Source organism: Rhinopithecus roxellana, chromosome 16 (assembly GCF_007565055.1).
Source record: "Rhinopithecus roxellana isolate Shanxi Qingling chromosome 16, ASM756505v1, whole genome shotgun sequence".
In the NCBI taxonomy this organism is placed as follows: domain Eukaryota; kingdom Metazoa; phylum Chordata; class Mammalia; order Primates; family Cercopithecidae; genus Rhinopithecus; species Rhinopithecus roxellana.
In genome coordinates, this window is record NC_044564.1 from 55,920,396 (window position 1) to 55,939,505 (window position 19,110).

The 19,110-nt window shown below is 38.2% G+C and overlaps 1 protein-coding gene and 1 pseudogene across 2 annotated transcripts in view; one reads left to right on the forward strand and one right to left on the reverse strand.

Moving 5' to 3' along the window:
- Positions 1 to 19,110, reverse strand: part of SPATA6L (spermatogenesis associated 6 like) — a 63,373-nt gene that overhangs the window by 21,299 nt on the left and 22,964 nt on the right. The window contains exons 6-8 of one of the 2 annotated variants that reach the window (XM_030919637.1): positions 11,887 to 12,011; positions 4,777 to 4,854; positions 993 to 1,232 (exon numbers count right to left, since the gene is read on the reverse strand). In XM_030919637.1, the coding sequence (XP_030775497.1) occupies positions 993 to 1,232; positions 4,777 to 4,854; positions 11,887 to 12,011 (443 nt within the window). Of the gene's footprint in view, positions 1 to 992; positions 1,233 to 2,088; positions 2,449 to 4,776; positions 4,855 to 11,886; positions 12,012 to 19,110 lie in introns of those variants that run through there. The other variant, XM_030919638.1, reaches the window with a different exon arrangement.
- LOC104682484 lies at positions 9,645 to 10,387 on the forward strand (annotated as a pseudogene).

Genomic DNA, 19,110 nt, shown 5'->3' on the forward strand with positions numbered 1-19,110 from the left:
ATTGAGTCAAATTAAATCAAACAATGATTTTATTATGCTGGTGAGCCAATGGATTAATTTTTTTCTTGAACTTTTCTGTTTTCCATTACTTTTATAGTAGCAAAAAAGTTGTAGGCTGGGTGCGGTGGCTCATGCCTGTAATCCCAGCACTGTGGGAGGCTGATGTGGGTGGATCACCTGAGGTCAGGAGTTTGAGACCAGCCTGACCAACATGGTAAAACCCTGTCTTTACTAAAAGCACAAAAATTAGCTGGGTGTGGTGGTGGGCACCTGTAATCCCACCTACTCAGCAGGCTGAGGCAGGAGAATCGCTTGAACGTGGAAGGCGGAGGTTGCAGTAAGCCAAGATTGTATCACTGCACTCCAGCCTAGGCAACAGTGCAAGACTCTGTCTCAAAAAAAAAAAAAAAAAAATTGCAAAGAGACTAAGAGAACTAGTGTGATTAAATTTGCCCACCATTGCCAGAGGACATAATCTAAGATGACTTTAATGAAGGGCTTTGAGTATCGCACAACATTGCTTCTTCCTGCAAACAAACTTTTCTGGCTCTTCAACATATGGCCACTGAGCACCAATCTCATTAAGAAAACTCATGTAGTTTTCTTTAAAACTGATGAAGCTTTAGTTTTGGATTGATACAGAGTGCATGCCAACCTTCGTTATGTGTTTTCAACCTCTGTCAGTTCACTGACTCTTCAAGATAATGGCAACTTATCATGTGTAGATATTATACTCTGCTAATAATTTTCAAAAATTAAAAATAGGGATGGCTGACATTTACTGAGCAAGTCCCCTGTATAAGGCACCTTTCTAAGAGTTTCCTGACAATGATCTAGGAAATTAACATAATTTAATCACAATTATTATTCAATTTGAAGTACCTTTTTATTTAATATTATTCATTTGTTATTATAGCTCAAACTTCCTTTATTCCACCCTCATCCATATTCTCACTATTGCAAAATACTCTAAAAAATAATTTTAGGCTCACATGTCTAACAACAAATGGAGGCTTGCTTCCTCCAGAGATTTTGAAATTATTTCCAAGCTTCAACTGAACTGGCTGGTCCTGGAAGAAATGCCTGGTAGAATATGGAGAGGGCGCCTGGGCTTGCATGCCTTTGGGCAGTCTGTTGAGGTTATTCTCCTTTAGTTTCATCTTTATAGTATTTAAGGGAAATATTGGTTCATGTGATGTAGATAAAGGCCTTCGTGACTTATGTCTTTCTTCCTGAAATAAACAAAAAAAAAGAATATTTTTAAAAATAAATAAAGAAAAGAAAATTCAATCAGAATATAACTGTATTTAATTGAACTTTAAAAAATTAAGGTTGAAGATAGAACACCTCAGATTTATAAAACATAAACTTAAGGAAGGACATTTCTCTAATTTTTTTCCTGTTCAGTTTAACATCAGTAGTATTTATAACTTGCTAGTATAATGTATTCAACTAATTAACAGTGAGATTTATTTATAAAGGGAAAGTTAGAAAGTGTCAGACACCTCCAATAGATAGATAATAGAGAATTTGACACATACAGGGGTCTAGCAATTTCACTTCCAGGAATGTATTATAAGGAAATAACTACAGCTATATGTATAGCTACAAAAATGCTTATGGTAATTTAAAAGTTAGAAACCAACTGTACTAGTGAGTAAGCAATTGTGCTCAGTTGCAAATCCACCTCAGCTATACAATACTGTTCCAGGGACTCTACAAACCCCCTTTTTGCTTTTCCAGCTGGTCTCTGTAGGTTCTGCCACTAGAAGGTGCTAGAGAAAGTGCAAGGCTAGAGGAGATACAGTGACTGGCTACTTCCAGTTTTGTATTCTATTCTTGTTAGCATCATTCCAGCAACAATTCTTCCCCTTAACAGCTGCAAGTGGCTCCAGATTATAGCCTTTCCCCTATTATGCCAGAACTAGCCCCACTGCACCCCTCCAGACATATCAACAGCAGCTGGCCAGAGCCCCCTGTTCAGATTTGAGTCTAGACCCAGAGGAACCTTCTTCCAAGCTCCTGTGGCACCAGCAGTGAGCAGTGCCCCTCCTTAGAGATCTGAGTCCCAGCTCATCAGAGTCCCACCTTCGAATTCCTGAAGAAGCATCCAGGAAAGCAGCCCTTCTCCAGAGGTCTGGGTCCCATTTCTGTTCAGTCTCTTCTTTAAGCTTCTGTGTTCTTGCTGACCCAACATCTTCCCTTTGTTTCCCCAGCCCTAGGGGTGGAAGCTGCTTCCTGCAGTTACTCTTCATTTCAGTGTTCCCCTTTTACCTTTCAGTCTTTCAACCCCTGTTTAGCCATTTTTTAAAATTAAATCCTTCTGTTACAATCACAAGTTTGGTGTGGTTTCCTGACTGGACCCTGGCTGATATATCAGTTAAGTGCTCAAAAAAAGGAAAATGAATGGCCAAACAGATTACAGTACTTCCATACAATGGAATACTATGAAACCATGAAAAATTGTCTGGCACAAGAATACTTGAGGACATGAGAAAATGTTTATGATAAGTTAAGTTAAAAAAAAAGAAGGGTACAAAATAATATGCAATGCAGTGTGATCTCAATCTTTTTTAAAGTGTGTATGTGTGTACAGAATATGCTAAAAAAAATTAATGCTGATCTCTAAATGGCAAGAACAGGACAAGTTTTTAAAATTTTGGGTCCTTTTCGCTTATTTATCTTTGTTTTCTAATTTTCCAAAATAAAGTGATACTTTTGTTTTAAGAAAAAAAAAAAAAAACAGACTGAGTGCGGTGGCTCACGCCTGTAATCCCAACACTTTGGGAGCCTGAAGCAGAGGATCTCTTGAGGCAGGAGTTCAAGAAAAAAACAATAAAACTATTTGTTTAAAAAGTTAACACTGAAAGGAAGACCTAGGAAGTTAAAACAGAATTAAAATGGTAGAATAGAAGAGAAAGAAACACTGAAAAATTGCTATGAACACATCACAAATAAATTGGAGAGAAAAGAGGATAAATAAGGTGAAACTAAAAAGCAGATAATGCCTTCCTTAAAATTAATCATTGGTCTCCCATTATATGAGTTATTATGCTGCGAGGTTTGATAGATTTGCAGAGATTATTGGCCCTTCTGTCTCATTCAGAATCCTGTAACACACAGCCCACATTTTCAAGGTCATTTCTAGGACCATACATAAGATCTGGGATAAGCATTTTGTTTCACATACAGGTTTTACTCTACCGTGTCCCAAAGTATTTGGAGAAGCTTCACAAACTACCTTTATTCCTTCTCTATCTTGTTCTAGAAAAGATTTTAAGTGGCAACAACATTATATACAATAAGGTAAAAGCAAAACAGAAAGAAATTTGGGTGAGGGGGACACTAGGACTGAAGGAGAGAGTAAAATTGAGGTAGTACACATGGATGCCCTAAGACCCTTCATGTTTACCAAAGATGGACCATGAATACAATCTGAGCATCAGCCTCAGCAAAAGAAAGATGGCCCCATGTTTACTGCAGCACTATTCATAATAGCCAAGATTTGGAATCAACCTAAGTGTCCATCAACATATGAATGGATAAAGAAATTATATTACATACACACAATGGAATACTGTTCAGCCACAAAAAATAATGAGATCCTGTCTTGCAACAACACGGATGGAAGTTAAGGTCATTATATCAAGTGAAATAAGCCAGGCACAGAAAGACAAACTTCATATATTCTCACTTATTTGTGGGAGCTAAAAATTAAAACAATTGAACTCATGGAGACAGACAGTAGAATGATGGTTACCAGAGGATGGGAAGGGTCGTGGGGGCTGAGGGGGAGTGGAAATGGTTAATGGGTACAAAAAAAAAAAAAATAGAAAGAATGAATAAGATCTAGTATTTGATAGAACAACAGGGTGACTATAGTCAATAATAATTTAATTGTAAATTTTAAAATAACTAAAAGAATATAATTGGATTGTTTGTAACTCAAAGGATAAATGTTTTAGGTGACAGATACACCATTTACCTTGATGTGATTATTACACACTGTATGCCTATATCAAAATATCTCATGTACCCCATAAATATATACAGGTATTATGTATCCATTAAAAAATAAAATTTCTAAATTTTTATTTTATTTTTATTATTTTTTATTTATTTATTTTATTTGAGACAGAGTCTCACTCTGTCACCCAGGCTGAAGTACAGTGGAGCCATCCTGGCTCACTGCAGCCTTGATCTCCCAGGCTCAGGCGATTTGCATGCCTCAGCCTCCCAAGTAGCTGGGATTACAGGCGCACACCACCATGCCCAGCTAACTTTTGTATTTTTGGTAGAGACGGGGTTTCACCATGTTGCCTGGGCTGTTCTCTAACTCCTGACTTCAGGTGATCCATCCACCTCGGCCTCCCAAAGTGCTGGGATCACAGGCATGAGCCACCACGCCCAGCCTAAAATTTTTAAACTTTTAAAAAAGAAAGATGGAAACTGCTGTTCATAAGATCAAAAGTAAATGTCATAGAACAACAATAACAAAAGCTAATTAGCTCACTTACATCAAATTTGTAATTTTAGCTTCTGAATCACCCTGCTTCCAGCTACATCATGCTGCCAAACATATGTGCCAAACATACTCTAATATGACTGGCTGAGTAAACAGTTTGAATTATAGAAATTCAAACCTAGTAAAAACTTTCCAGGTTTCTACTTGTTTAGTTTCCTGTAAACTTGATAAACTGAGTTTGGGCTAACATTCTTTAAATTTGGAAGAAAAAAATCCAGTCATTTCTATCATTAGATTTGTATTGTACTTACAAGAAATCTGTTTCTATGCAGAAACACACATTCTCTGATGGCTGTCCTTGTAGAAAACTCTATTTTAGGAGCAATGCCCTAAAAATAAAACAGCATAAGAAAAGCAAATAAAATTACTAGAAACAGTTCTTTAGCCATCTCATTCTAACTTAAAATCATACAAGAACCTAATTGCTCTTCTGTGTGGTTGGCATAATTCACACATATTATCTAAAATACATATGTAATAAGAATAGCTAAATACTTATGTAATATATATTATGTATCAGAGCCAGGCCTAAGTAATTCATATATATTAACTCATCCAATCCTAACACAACCCCATGAGGCAGGTTTTACAATAGTACTCCTCAATTAAGACACAGTTTAAGTAACATGTCCATCTAGTAATGATGGCTATTAATTGAACCCAGGCATTCCGGCTCCAGTGTCCATGATGTTAGCTACTCTATTTAAAACACCGCACCATGGAATGATGCGATTCCATGAGAGAGGTATGTATAATTACCTAGAGAGAGGTATGTATAATGTATAGAGTCTTCCTCTCTACCTACCTGCTTTGAAAAACTTGCTTTATATCTCATATCAGATATTTATATTCATTAGATCTAATTCCAAATTAATTTTGTTTCATTGATTTGATATTTCTATTTTTTGTCCTCAGTACCATACTGTCTAAAATATTGGGTTATATATATATATATGTGTGCGTATATATATCCTATCCTGTTTAATTCTTATAATCCTATAGGGTAGGTACAATTATTATAATCATCCTGTTTTACAGATGTTAAAACTGAAAAATGGGCAAAAACTAGAAACAATCCAAACATCCTTAATGGGTGAACAGATGAACCGTGGTGTATTTACATAATGGAAACTACTCAGTAATAACAAGGAACAAATGAATGACGCACACAACTACATGGATGGATCTCAACAGCATTCTTCTAAGTGAGAAAAGCCAGTCTCAAAAGGTTACAGACTGTATGATTCCATTTATGTAACATTCTCAAAAAAACAAAACTATGGTGATGGAGAAAAAACTAGTGCTTAGGGTCAGGGGAAGGGTGTGCCTATAAAGGGGTAACATGAGGGGGATTTTAGGAGTGATGGGATTTTCTATATCCCGATCGTAGTAGTGGTTTTACAAATCTATACATGTGTTAAAATTCATAGAACTGTAGACCAAAAAAGCATCAATTTTATTGTACAATAATTTTTAAAATACAACCACTTCCCCACAAAATGAGGCCTAAAGAGACATTAAGGCAATTTTCCCAAATTTACAAGGCTTATAAATGGCACCACAGCGACAGGACCTGGATCTGACTAAATTACACTGTCTCCATTTGACCCCATCGACTCACCAGTGGCCCCTCTGCATGACCTCTCTGCTCTACTCTCCCCCAGAGAACACCACCTGGCCAAGTTACTTCTTGTCCTGAGGGCACCTTCCTTCTCTTCTTTTCCATCCAAATTTTACCCATCTCTCAATGTCTGATCTCACTCTAACTCCTCCAGGTAAGCCCATAGTAGTTTCTCCCTCCAGTCTCTAATATTTCATTTTCATTTATACAACTTATACTCAAGGTGCTTCCATAACAGGGTCTGCCCCAGCTGAAGCCCTCGAAAGAAAGGAAGCCAACACCTACTGCATGCTTATTACATGTGCCAGGTTCTGTTAAGGGTTTCCAGAGGCATGATCTCATCTAATCCTCACACAACCTGTGTAGTAGACCACTGTATTCCCATTTTACACAGGAGGGAACAGACTTGGAGAGATTTAACAGTATGCCCAATGTCACACAGGTGGGTAGAGCCAGGATTTGAAACTCTGCTGAATTGGCCGGGCACGGTGGCTCGCGCCTGTAATCCCAGCACTTTGGGAGGCCAAGGCGGGCAGATCACGAGGTCAAGAGATCGAGACCATCCTGGCCAACATGGTGAAACCCGTTCTCTACTAAAAATACAAAAATTAGCTGGGTGTGATGGCGTGAGCCTGTAATCCCAGCTATTCAGGAGGCTGAAGCAGGAGAATCGCTTGAACCTGGGAGGCGGAGGTTGCAGTGAGCCAAGATCGCACCACTGCACTCCAGCCTGATGACAGAGAGAGACACAAAAAAAAAAAAAAAAAAAAAAGAAAGAAAGAAAAAAGAAACTCTGCTGAACTACTACAAAACCTACCTTCTTTCCATTTCCTTATGCTATCTCTTCAGGGGCCTTGTGAATCAGCTAGTCAGCTTGTTTCCTGTGCATTCATTCTTTCCTGTGCACCCATCCTGTCTACACAAGTCCTCATAGGTACAATCTATATCCTTAACTCCTTTTTATATTGCCTGTAGAATGCACAGTAGGCACACAAGAGTGCAAAGCTTGGACAGACAACTCAAGAAAAGATTTCTAGGCTTATAAACACAGGTGCCAAGATGCTACACGGAGTCAGACAATGCAGAGGGACATTTGATAAAGAATGTACAATCATATGACTAGTACAGCCTCATCTTTTGTTAACCAGATGGCTTACATGAAGAAGAAGGCAAGGAGAGTTTCAGTGTCCACAGTGCTACTGGTAGAATCATATGACCCTCACATGTGTGCCAAGCCTCCGTGGCGTGAACAAGTCCTCTCTCATGCCACAGGCTTGTACAGTCTTCTCATTGCCTCACAGGGAGACAGTATTAACCCTTAGATGACAGCACAATAAATAATAACAGCTTAGATTTATTGTACACTTAACTATATACCAGGTATTATGCTAAACACTGTATATTACCTCATCTAACGCTCAAAATAATCCTGTAAGGGATGTACTATTACAGTCCCATTTTACAGATGAGTATACTAAGGCACAAAGAGTAATTTACCCAAAGTCTCATAGCCATTCATGACAAAACTGGGAATGAACCCAAACAATCTGATTCCATACTAAACCACTGTACATGCAGCTGCCTAATAGATTTTCAAATTCCGGATCCACTTTGCACAGAGAGGAGGAAGGAAGTCCCCTGCTGGTAAGGAACCCACATTCTGTAACACATTTTTGCTCACCTTATATGACCTCCACTCCTTGCAATGACTAACAGACAATAAAGAAGAATGTATTTTCTTTTTCATACCGTGCTGCTTTTAGCATAACATTTTACTTTAGAGTTGAAATTTAGAGACTATATCTCATCCAGTCTCCTTACCAATGGAATGATGTTGATAATGGTTAGGTCAATGAAAGGATTTAACAATAAATAACATAATAACATAAACAAAAATAATTTTTAAATGTTTTTTATGCTCACTTTACAAAGTCAGTCTTAACCTAACATGATAATAAATTGTGCAATCTTCTCATTGCCTCACAGAGAGACAGTATTATTATCTTTTATTATCTATTATCTAATAGATGAGACAGTAATATTATTTATTATCTAACAGATAAGACTAGATAATATTGCAAACAAAAAAAATTCTTGACCTCACCAGGAAATAAAAAATACTGTTAAAGTATCAAGTGAAATAAAACAGCAGAATACAGAAATACAAAGAACAGCCACATGCTAGTGGAGGAAATAAATCTAATTGTTAGTAAGTTGATAAATTAGGAGAAAATAAAGTGAATTTGTCTCACATATTCATTCTTACTTCCTACAATATTAATGAAAAGAAATCAGACAGTGGGCTGAAATAAATATGAGAAAATTAGCATCATTCAGTGAGTAAGAGCACAGGCTCTGAAGCCAGTCAGGCCAGCATGAGAATTCCTGCTCCATTACTTACCAGTTCAGTGACCCTAAGTGCATTTCTGAAACTCTTTACACCAGCTTCCCTCTCCTTTAAAGTGGGGAAAGAAGAGGATAGTGAGCTCACCACAGTGCCTGGTATACAGTGAGCACACAGTGAACATCAGCTATTTTTTTTTTTTTTAAATGGAGTCTCACTCTGTCACCCAGGCTGCAGTGCAGTGGCATGATCTTGGCTCACTGCTGCCTTTACCTCCTGCCTCAGCATCTCAGTAGCTGGGATTACAGGCATGCGCCACCACGCTCAACTAATTTTTGTATTTTTAGTAGAGACGAGGTTTCACCATGTTGGCCAGGCTGAAACATCAGCTATTATTAAAGTGATAGTTCTTTTTTGTGATATCGCGGGAGCAATCAGCTGCTTCAAGATGAAGCTGAAGGCTGCGCATGGTGGCTCACATAGGTTGAGGCAGGAGAATCACCTGAGGTCAGGAGTTCGAGACCAGCCTGGTCAACATGGGGAAACTTCGTCTCCACTAAAAACACAAAAATCAGTCAGGCATGGTGGTGAGTGCCTGTAATCCCAGCTACTTGGGAAGCTGAGGCAGGAGAATCACTTGAACCTGGCAGGCGGAGGTTGCAGTGAGGCGAGATCACTCCACTGTACTCCAGGCTGGGCAACAAAGCAAGACTCCATCGCAAAAAATAATAATAACAATTAAGTGTGTTGCTCTTTCATCTTATACACTTTTGAAGATTTGCAATGTGTCTAGCACGTAGATTACAGCCAGGGACATTGGTTAAGAGCTACTGGAAACAAAACTAAAAGCAAACTCAACATATGTGATGTTTATGACCCTCAGATCCTTAGTATTGTGTGATTTTCTCCCCTTAACATGTCTTTCTGAAATTGTCTATTAAAGCAAAGGAAATACCTGACAAAGGAAGTATGTATTGCATTAATCAGGATGTAACTAACATTCTCCTATTCAGAATAATACTTATTTATGTGTGAAAGCAACATGGATGTGATCTCCGACAGAGAATTTTCATGACGCTTTTATTGTATACAAATAAATACGTAACAGTTACTTGGTTAGACATCAAAACAAAAACAAACAAAGAAAAAAAAAGATGAAGCTGAATATTTCCTTTCCAGCCACTGGTTGCCAGAAATTCATTGAAGTGGGTGATGAAAGCAAACTTCATACTTTTTATGAGAAGCATATGGCCACAGAAGTTACTACTGAGATGCTCTGGGTGAAGATTGGGAGGGTTATGTGGTCCAGATCAGCGGTGGGAATGACAAACAAGTTTTTCCCATAAAGCAGGGTGTCTTGACCCATGGCTATGTCCACCTGCTGCTGAGAAGGGACATTCCTGTTATAGACCAAGGAGAATCGGAGAAAGAAAGTGCAAATCTGTTCAGGGTCACAATGTGGTCACCAATCTGACCATTCTCAACTTGGTTATCATCAAAAAAGGAGAGAAGGATATTCCTGGACTGACCGACACTATGGTGTCTCATCGCCTGGGGCCCAAAAGACCTAGCAGAATCTGCACTTTTCAGTCACTCTAAAAAAGACGATATCTGCCAATATATTGTAATAAAGCCCTTAAACAAAGAAGGTAAGAAACCTAGAACCAAAGCACCCAAGATTCAGTGTCTTATTACTCCACATGTCCTGTAACACAAACTCTGGCATACTACTCTGATGAAAGAGACTACTAAGGGAAATAGGAGAGAGGCTGCAGAATATGCTAAACTTTTGGCCAAAAGAATGAAGGAGACCAAAGAAAAATGCCAGGAATATGTTGACAACAGATGCAGGCAGCCCTCTCTGCAAGCTTCTACTTCTGAGACCAGTCAAAAATAAAATTTTTTGAGTAACAAATAAGATCAGATCCCACACTCCAAAAACCACTACTATGGCAATTGGTTTTATTTTGCTTTATAGAATGGTTGAAAGAAATTGAGTCCCTCTATCTATTCACAAATTGTTTAAAATATAATTTGATTAACTTAATTGTAAGAATACTCTACCTCTAATGCATGCAGGTGTTTCCATATATTTAAAAAACCCTTTCTCTAATGACTAACTGCATGTATAAATAACTATAAATACAACCTCCTATAGGTTATTTTTCCTATTTATGACCATAAAGTTGAACAGAGATAACACTCAAGAAAATATAAGAACGTCTGCTTCTTTTTATCTTGATACTTGGCTGGATACCAGCTCAGTGTTTGTAGATGCCTTTTATTTAGCAGAGAACTAGGCAAACCAAAGTTAAAATAATAGAGTATCCCCTACCTGATTCTCATCAGTTTTTGATCCCTTTTAGCTTCTGAAGAGCAATATCCCAATAACTCAAAATAAAATAATTAAAGGCAAGCTTCTCACATGTACCATGGATTTAAATGATACATGAAGATCTTGGAGAAACAAAGACAGTTTCAGTGAGATTCATCAAACTCTCAAAGATAATGAAGGGCTTGGGGTTACAGTCATTAGGAATTCTGATTAGGGCAACCTTTAATGAATGTTTGCTGTTTGAAGTATTAGAAGCTCTGTCATGATAAGCTTCATAGAAACAGAGGTCCTGACTGTTATATTAAATATATTCTGCACAGTACTCTCAACAAAGTAGGAAACGATAACAAATTATAGTAATTGTAATTCATGGGGCAATACGAGAAAAGCTGAGTATCAAAATACTTTTTATAATTCTCAAAGGCGTAGCCTTTTAAATGGAGATCATTCAAGTGATGTAACAGTCAAGAAAATCGTCAGGGTTGCCGTGGGAATAGAAATTGTCAAAGACAACATCAAAATGCGTACCTTGAATTTGGGTTCAGACAATGCCCCCCAAAGAATTAAATTATCAGTGGAATATCTGCTATATCCTTCAAGATCCTTCAGTAATATCAATTTGTGAGCCTCTGTCAGTTTCCTCTCTGTTAAATGGAGACCATATCTGCCTTGGCTAACTTGAGAATTGTTGGGAAAAAAAATTGATAGTGCAAAATAAATGAAAAATAACATAACTGCTATTGCTACTCTATTTAGTCATAATAGCTATGACTAAACAAACAAATCTTTCTGTTAATCTGCAACAAAAGGAGGCTTTTATAACTATGTGACAATGTAAATATGGAAAAGATTTTAGCCTGATTAGATAAAACTTCCACCTCTCAGATCAATACTGAAAATCAGTATAATTTGGTACCTTGAGTTGGGCATCTAAACGGAGCCACTAAACAGAACAGCAGGGGTACTAACCAAAATAAAGATCAAACCCTGTCAGGAATAAAACATTCAGGTCCCAAGAATTTCTCTCCTAATGGAAGCCCAGATGGACATGAATCACTTACTGGAAAACCTAGAGCCGTCTTCATGAGCACCTCCCTACACCTCCTAGGGTGCGAAGGTGTTAGTTTGGGCTCTGGGAAAAGAAAATCCCGTGTGTTTTCTTCATAGTAGGCCAACTCATCCCACACTAGGAAGAAAGGAGAAGAAGTATAAATATCTGTATTTACACCTCTAGGTTTAACAAAATAAAAGTTCAGGCAGATGATGGCAGAGATGGCACTTAGGTAAAAATAGACATATTGATCCTAGCACCTGTTATTCAAGAGGAGACTAATTTCTATTACTTTTTATCTTGTGGATAATTTTTTAAAGCCTTCCAAAGTCATAACAGAGAAAAAAACACTAAGGTGTTCTACAAAACAGAACAAATAGGAAAATCTGTCTTTCCATCTATCCATCCAATTTTTCCTTCAACAAATATTTACTAATAATAACCCTTAAACCAGGTACTGCGGATAGAATAGAAACAATGTGGACATAGCATTGTTCACACAAGTTTTCAGTTTAGACTGGGGTTCAATGTGTTCTGTGATGCATGGATGCCAAGGGCCCAGATGACAGCTACAGCTGTGGTTCTCAACAGGGGTACCAACCCCAGGGACATTTTGGACATTTGTGGAAATATTTCAGGGGCAGGAGCCAGAGGTGTGAGGGAGTCCTGCAGTGCTCAAGACACTCATGCACATCACACAATCTCCCCCATCCCCAACGACTTTCTAATATCCTGCAAACATTCTTGCAGGCTAAAAACTATTTTATAATTGTCTGAGCCTAGAACTTAACTAACTATGCAACTGAAAATAATTATGTAACTATGTGTAAATCAAGGAACAATTGTATTTTGTTTTGTTTGGATCTTTAACCAGACCTGTTTGATATTTTGAAAATCATGTCCCATCTAAATGCTTCATTATGCTTGACACTTACATATTAACATATACATTTTATCATACACCACTTTCATTTCTACTTTATATTACAATCAGATTATGTTAATTTTTTACAGTGACTTGTATAAGTTGATTATATTAACTACAAATATTTTTAGTATCATAAAAGGGATACTACAAAATACTTATTACCAAAAGATCTTGGGTCTAATGGGATGAACAACTACTGAGCTGAAGGACAGAAAGCTACCACCTGAATCATCCTTGACCACACAGCAGGTGCCGCAGAAGTGATCTGAACTGAGAGTGGTCCCTGCCTAGAGAATCATCAAAAAAGTAACTGTAGCCAATGAGGCAGTTTTGCTATTTAGTGACTGCCACTTAACTTATGAGAAGAATTCTGATGAGGGTTGCTTCGTTTTCAGTACATCAACTGTAGAACATAATTGACCTTACATCACATAATATGATGCATTAAATTCTTCCTCCTACTAACTCCATTTAATACGAATGTTTCGGTTCTACTGAGGAAAGAATCAAAGTGCAAAAAGAAATTATTCTATATTTTTCATCATAAATAGCATTTCTTTCCACTCGTGCACTCCCAGCCACGCTCCAGCCACAGTGGATTGATGTTCCCTCCTGAGCAATGTACTTCCACCATGCACGCTCTCCTGCATTACTGCCATGGCCTTAGCTGATCTCCCTGCCTTCATTCTCCTGCACTCAAATCCACTATCCGCACACTGCAACGTTTTAAATACATCAGACTGTGCCTTTCTCTGCTTAAAACCTTCCAATGGGCTTCTCATCGCATTAGAATAAAATCTAAGCACTTTACCCTAGACTTCAAGACTCTATATAATCAGGCTTCTAATAATCTCTCCTAATTCATTTATTGCCACTCTCCCCCTTGATCGTCGTTCTCTGTCATCCTTTACCCTTCTTGCTGTCCCTCAAACACACCAAGCTCACCTCCACATAAGGGTTGTGCCTTATCATTCTCCTCCCTGTAAGGTTCCCTCCCTGGGTCTCTGCAGGGCTGCCTCCTTCCTATTGAATAACAGGCTTGGTTTAAATGTCATCTTATCAGAAGGTGGCAACCCAATTCAAAAGAGCACTCCTTCCCAGACACTCCCCATCACATCACCTGGTTTTACTTTCCACATAAGATTTACCACTAATTGATATTTTTGTTCATGTATTTATTCGTGATCTGCTTCCAACAAGGCTCCATGAAAGCAGTGACTTTGTCTTTTCTGTATATTATTCTACTGCTGGCAGGGTTGTCCCTAGAAAGGTGTGAACTCAGAGCAGTTCAATCAGTACATGGCCCAGCCAAGACAATCACATCTGAAAAGGGGCCTCACTGTCAGCATCTTCAACAAGCCCCTTGAAATATCACTAAAGATAGACATTTTAAAATTGAACTTCAATGATGTTCAGAGACAAGTGGTGAAGTGCAGCATCCTGGATGCTGCCCCTAAACCTGTGGAACAATGCTTAGGACATAATGGGTACCTGATAAATTCTTCTTAAATGAATGAACATGAGGACTAAAGTAAGTTAACTTGCGTAAGTGCCAGCTTATGTTAGCCACTCAATAAGCATTAGTTACCCTCTTTGAGACTCAGTTTCCACACTGTTAAAAAAACGAGGAGACTAAATGTTCTCTGAAAGCTTTTCCAACTCTTACCCTTCATTCATTTTTCAATTTATTTTCATTCATATATTCAAAAAACACTTCATTCATTGAGAACCTCCTATGTAGTAAGACTTACAGACACTGGATGTATACTAGTGAAGAAGGTAAATATAATCAATGCCTTCCTGGAGCTTATAGTCTATGAGTATTAAACAATTATACAAATAAATGTATAGTTAAAAATTAAGCTCCATAAAAGTAAATTGCTAGGAATAAAGAGATAGAGAGGGTAGGAAGACAGGAGAGAAGATGGGTGTAATTCCTTTTTTTTTTTTTTTTTTTTGAGATGGAGTCTCGCTCTTGTTGCCCAGGTTGGAGTGCAGTGGCACAGTTTGGGCTCACTGCAACCTCCGCCTCCTGGGTTCAAGCAATTCTCTTGCCTCAGCCTCCCAAGTAGCTGGGATTACAGGCACCCTGCCACCACATCTGGCTAATTTTTGTACTTTTAGTAGAGACGGAGTTTCACCATGTTGGCCAGGCTGATCTCGAACTCCTGACCTCAGGTGATCCACCTGCCTCAGCCTCCCAAAGTGCTGGGATTACAGGCGTGAGCCACAGCACTCAGGCAATGGGTGTAATTCTAACATCAGTTCTCTGCTTCATTTACTAGTCTCATCCTGGCCTTCTTCATCAATGCCCTCTTACAATGCTCCCTGTGATGGGCATAATCCTCCCACCTTTGCTGGTCAAAAACAGACTCTGCCTCCATCCAGAAACTCTGAAGTACAACCTGCAAATGGAAAGTGATGTGCCAATTTTCCCAGCTATCACTAGCAACAAAAGACAGCTGTCTCCTGAAGCCTATAGTATAGAGTTAAGAACTCTTTTTTTTTTTTTTTTTTTTTGAGACAGAATCTCGCCCTGTCACCCAGGCTGGAGCGAAGTGGCTCAGTCTTGGCTCACTGCAACCTCTGCTTCTCGGGTTCAAGTGATTCTCCTGCCTCAGCCTCTCAAGTAGCTGGGATTACAGATGTGCACCACGAATTCAAATTCTAGGGTCAGGCAAGGTTGGGTTCAAATCCCTGCTCCACCACTTACCAACTATGTGATCTCGGGCAAATTACGTAAACTACTTAATTTCAGTCTCCTCTTCAAGAAAATGTAAAAACTGTCATTGTACCTGCCCTTTAAGACTACTCTGAAGACGAATGACAAAGCCATGTATAATGCACAGCACGGCACCTGACATTGCCTACCATTACCAGGATTGCTCTCTGACACCAGCCCAGCAGTGGCCCCAGAACTGCTCTGGCTTCTGTAAACATCATTATGTTCCTACCGGGAACAAACACCTAGATTCCTGATATGATGTTCTACACAGGAGGCCTTTCCTTTTCCCTCTTTCTTTTCATATGCTTTTGGCTAGTTCTTGTCACTGCATCTAAATGATAGCTGCAAATTATTATTCCTGTGTTTAGCAAGAATTTAGATAAAAGTAAGAGGCTAGAAAATTGAAAGCGAGCTCATACTCTATCTTTAGAATCACAGGAATAAAAATAGACTGAAACAGGGTTAGACAAATAAATAGAAGGCTATGAAGCTTCTCAAGACAGTCTCTCTGGTGTGGTTACTTTCTAGAAATCCAAACTGCCACCCAGAGTGAAAACGTCAGCACACCAAGAGGACGGTACAGCAAGAGCCTAGGTTAGAAATAATAAACATATTCACAGGCTGAACAAGTCTTATAGGTCAAGGGAAGTATCTGAGAGAACTCAGTGTTCTTCTTAAGAGTTCATTACACAGACAGTGACATCATCAATGGCATCGATGAACTTCTCCCCCAAAAAGGAAACAAATGAGACTTCAAAAGAAATAACAATTGTAATAACAACATTGGCTGGAGGAATATCTAACATTTTTAGAGCATGTCAGAATTGACAGTGTGCTTCCAGATACAGGATCACATTTGATTCCCTCTTTACAGATAAGGAAACTGAGGATTTGAGAGTTTGACCTGTCATGATGCCACATGGCTAGTGATACCATATGGCAAAGTAGGAATTCAAAACCAAATCATCTGAGACAAAAGGTCCTTCCTTGCTAATGCCTATAAAAGTATAAAAGCATTGCTACAAAAGTGTAAAATATTGCTATAAAAGTATAAAATTAAGCTCTGTTAAGTGAATGGGAGCCCACGAGAATAGACTTTTACAGTTGCACTGAATATACCTGACTTACCCAAAGTGAAGGTATTTATCTCAGAGGTTAATAAAAAGAAAGCGTCAAGCTCACTGTGGAATAGGATCACGCTGCCCCCCTGTGTCCATTCCCTTTTCCCACCTTTGCAAACTGAAGAACAGGAAGGGTCTTTATTTCTTGGCAGCAAATATCACCGGACTTCATTCTTTAGCAGTAAAGCCATATGCACATCTGGATATCATTACTTGTATTATTATTAATTTATTTGTACTATTAACTTAATGATCATAACATGTCTTTTGAGTGTGTTTGAAAGCAATGAGAAAAAATATCAAGCAATAAATACAGCTAAATGAAAAGGTAACAATTCAGCCAATAGAGAAACTGGTCCCTGAGAACCCAAATGTGGGCCATGTGACCCCACCGCACAGTCTGCAGGAGACTGAGAAAAAAAAAAAAAAAAAAAAATCAGCTAGTATCAAGGATCAGCAGATCATGAGGGCTCACTGCCACTGCTACACGCCCGGTGGGTGCCACCAGCATCACACTAGGAAGACTTGCACAGTGTAGATCATGTGCGCAAAAGTATGCCTGTAATAACATATATGGAACAAATTAATGGATCAATCTGTACTACATCCAAAGCTAAGTAAAATCAATTGTTATTTTGCGCAATTCAAATTTAATTTCACTAAAATTACAATCTGAAATTGAGAGATTGTAAATTAAAAAAAATAACAAGTATAATACAGTTCCCATTTTGCATCTGATTAATTTTTGAGTTATAACCAGTATTTACACACTCAACTAGAATATTCTGCAATCATTCTTTTCAAACAACTATTCTCGCAACCTTCTCACAGATGAAAAACTTATAGCACTCCAAGACATATTAAGTTTAAACAAGCAAGTTGCAGAATATATATAGTCAACATATATATAGGTGTGTGTGTGTATATATGCTGAAATACATATTCTGCAATTGACTTTTTAAATGTAGTATATCTTGGACTGTCATATGTCTTTCAAGAGACCAGAAAACCAACATTTAGTATATTCAACCAACCATAAAATACATACACACACAACTATATATACTAAATACTAAATATATTTATGTTTATATACACTATATTTAATATACAGTCATCCCTAAGTATCCACAGGAGGTTGGTTCAGGAACCCTTGCAGATACGAAAATATCCATGAATACTCAAGTCCCTGATATAAAATGGTGTAGTTGGGGTGAGTTGGTTGAAAGTAAAAAGAGCATAATAATAATAAATTAAAAATAAGAAATAAAATGGTGTAATATTTGCATATAACCTATGCACATCTTCCTGTATACTTCAGATCATCTCTAGATTACCTAATATAATGTAAATGTTATATAATAGTTATGCTGTATTGTTAAGGGACTAATGACAAGAAAAAGTCTGTACATGTTCAGTACAGACACAACCATCATAGGCCTAACTACATTTTCGAGTCATGGTTAGTGAATTCATGGATGTGGAACTTGACAATCAGAAGGTCCAACTATATATAAGGTATGTGCATGCATGTGTGTGTATTTTAGGGTTGGCTGAATATACCAAACGTATTTTAGAAGGTTTAAAAAGATACACATCAAATTGTTTTGTTCTGTTTTGTTGAGACAGGGTCTCACTCTGTCACCCAACCTGGAGTGCAGTGGCAAGATCACAGCTCATTGCAGCCTCAACCTCCTTGGCTCAAGTGACCTCCCTAACCACTCAAGTGACCTCCCTAGCCTCCCAAGTAGCTGGAACTACAGGCACGCACCAGCACACACAGCTAATTTTTTTATTTTCAGTAGAGATGAGGTTTCACCATGTTTCCCAGGCTGCACCTGAACTCCTGTGCTCAAGCAATCCGCCCACCTTTGTCTCTCAAAGTGGTGGGATCACAGGCACAAGCCACCGTACCTGGCCCACATCAAATTGTTAATGGTAATTATCTGTCAGGGATTTTTGAATGGGCTTTTGACATTTTATTTTACATACTTTCATGTTAGTTAAATTTTTTATACTGTGATTACTCAGGTATTGAGTAACTTTTTAAAAATCCATGTAAAATTAAATAAGACCAAAGTGGGCATGCTTCTACTTTCTCAGCATACTAAAATATAATTTGCCAGCAGTGATATATGTTTGAACATAAAATTGGGTCAAATAAGAATAAAAAACTTATGGAAAAAAACTCAGTGCCCTGATTTCAGCCTGTCACTTTTAGGCTGAAAAACATTCAGTGAGAATTTCTGAAAAGCAGGCAGGAGGCACCTGCTCAGTTCCGTCTACCTATGAAGGTAATGACATCTCCAAAAGCACCTATTCTTAAATTCACAGAGTGGGGTTCTTGTCTGTCTCCAGCGGCAGCCTTTGCCAAAGAACCAAGAAGCAGAAGAAAGAACTACATACAGACTCCTGGGTTCACTGCACTTCACTTGGGCCCTTGACCTGCTCCAGTGATAT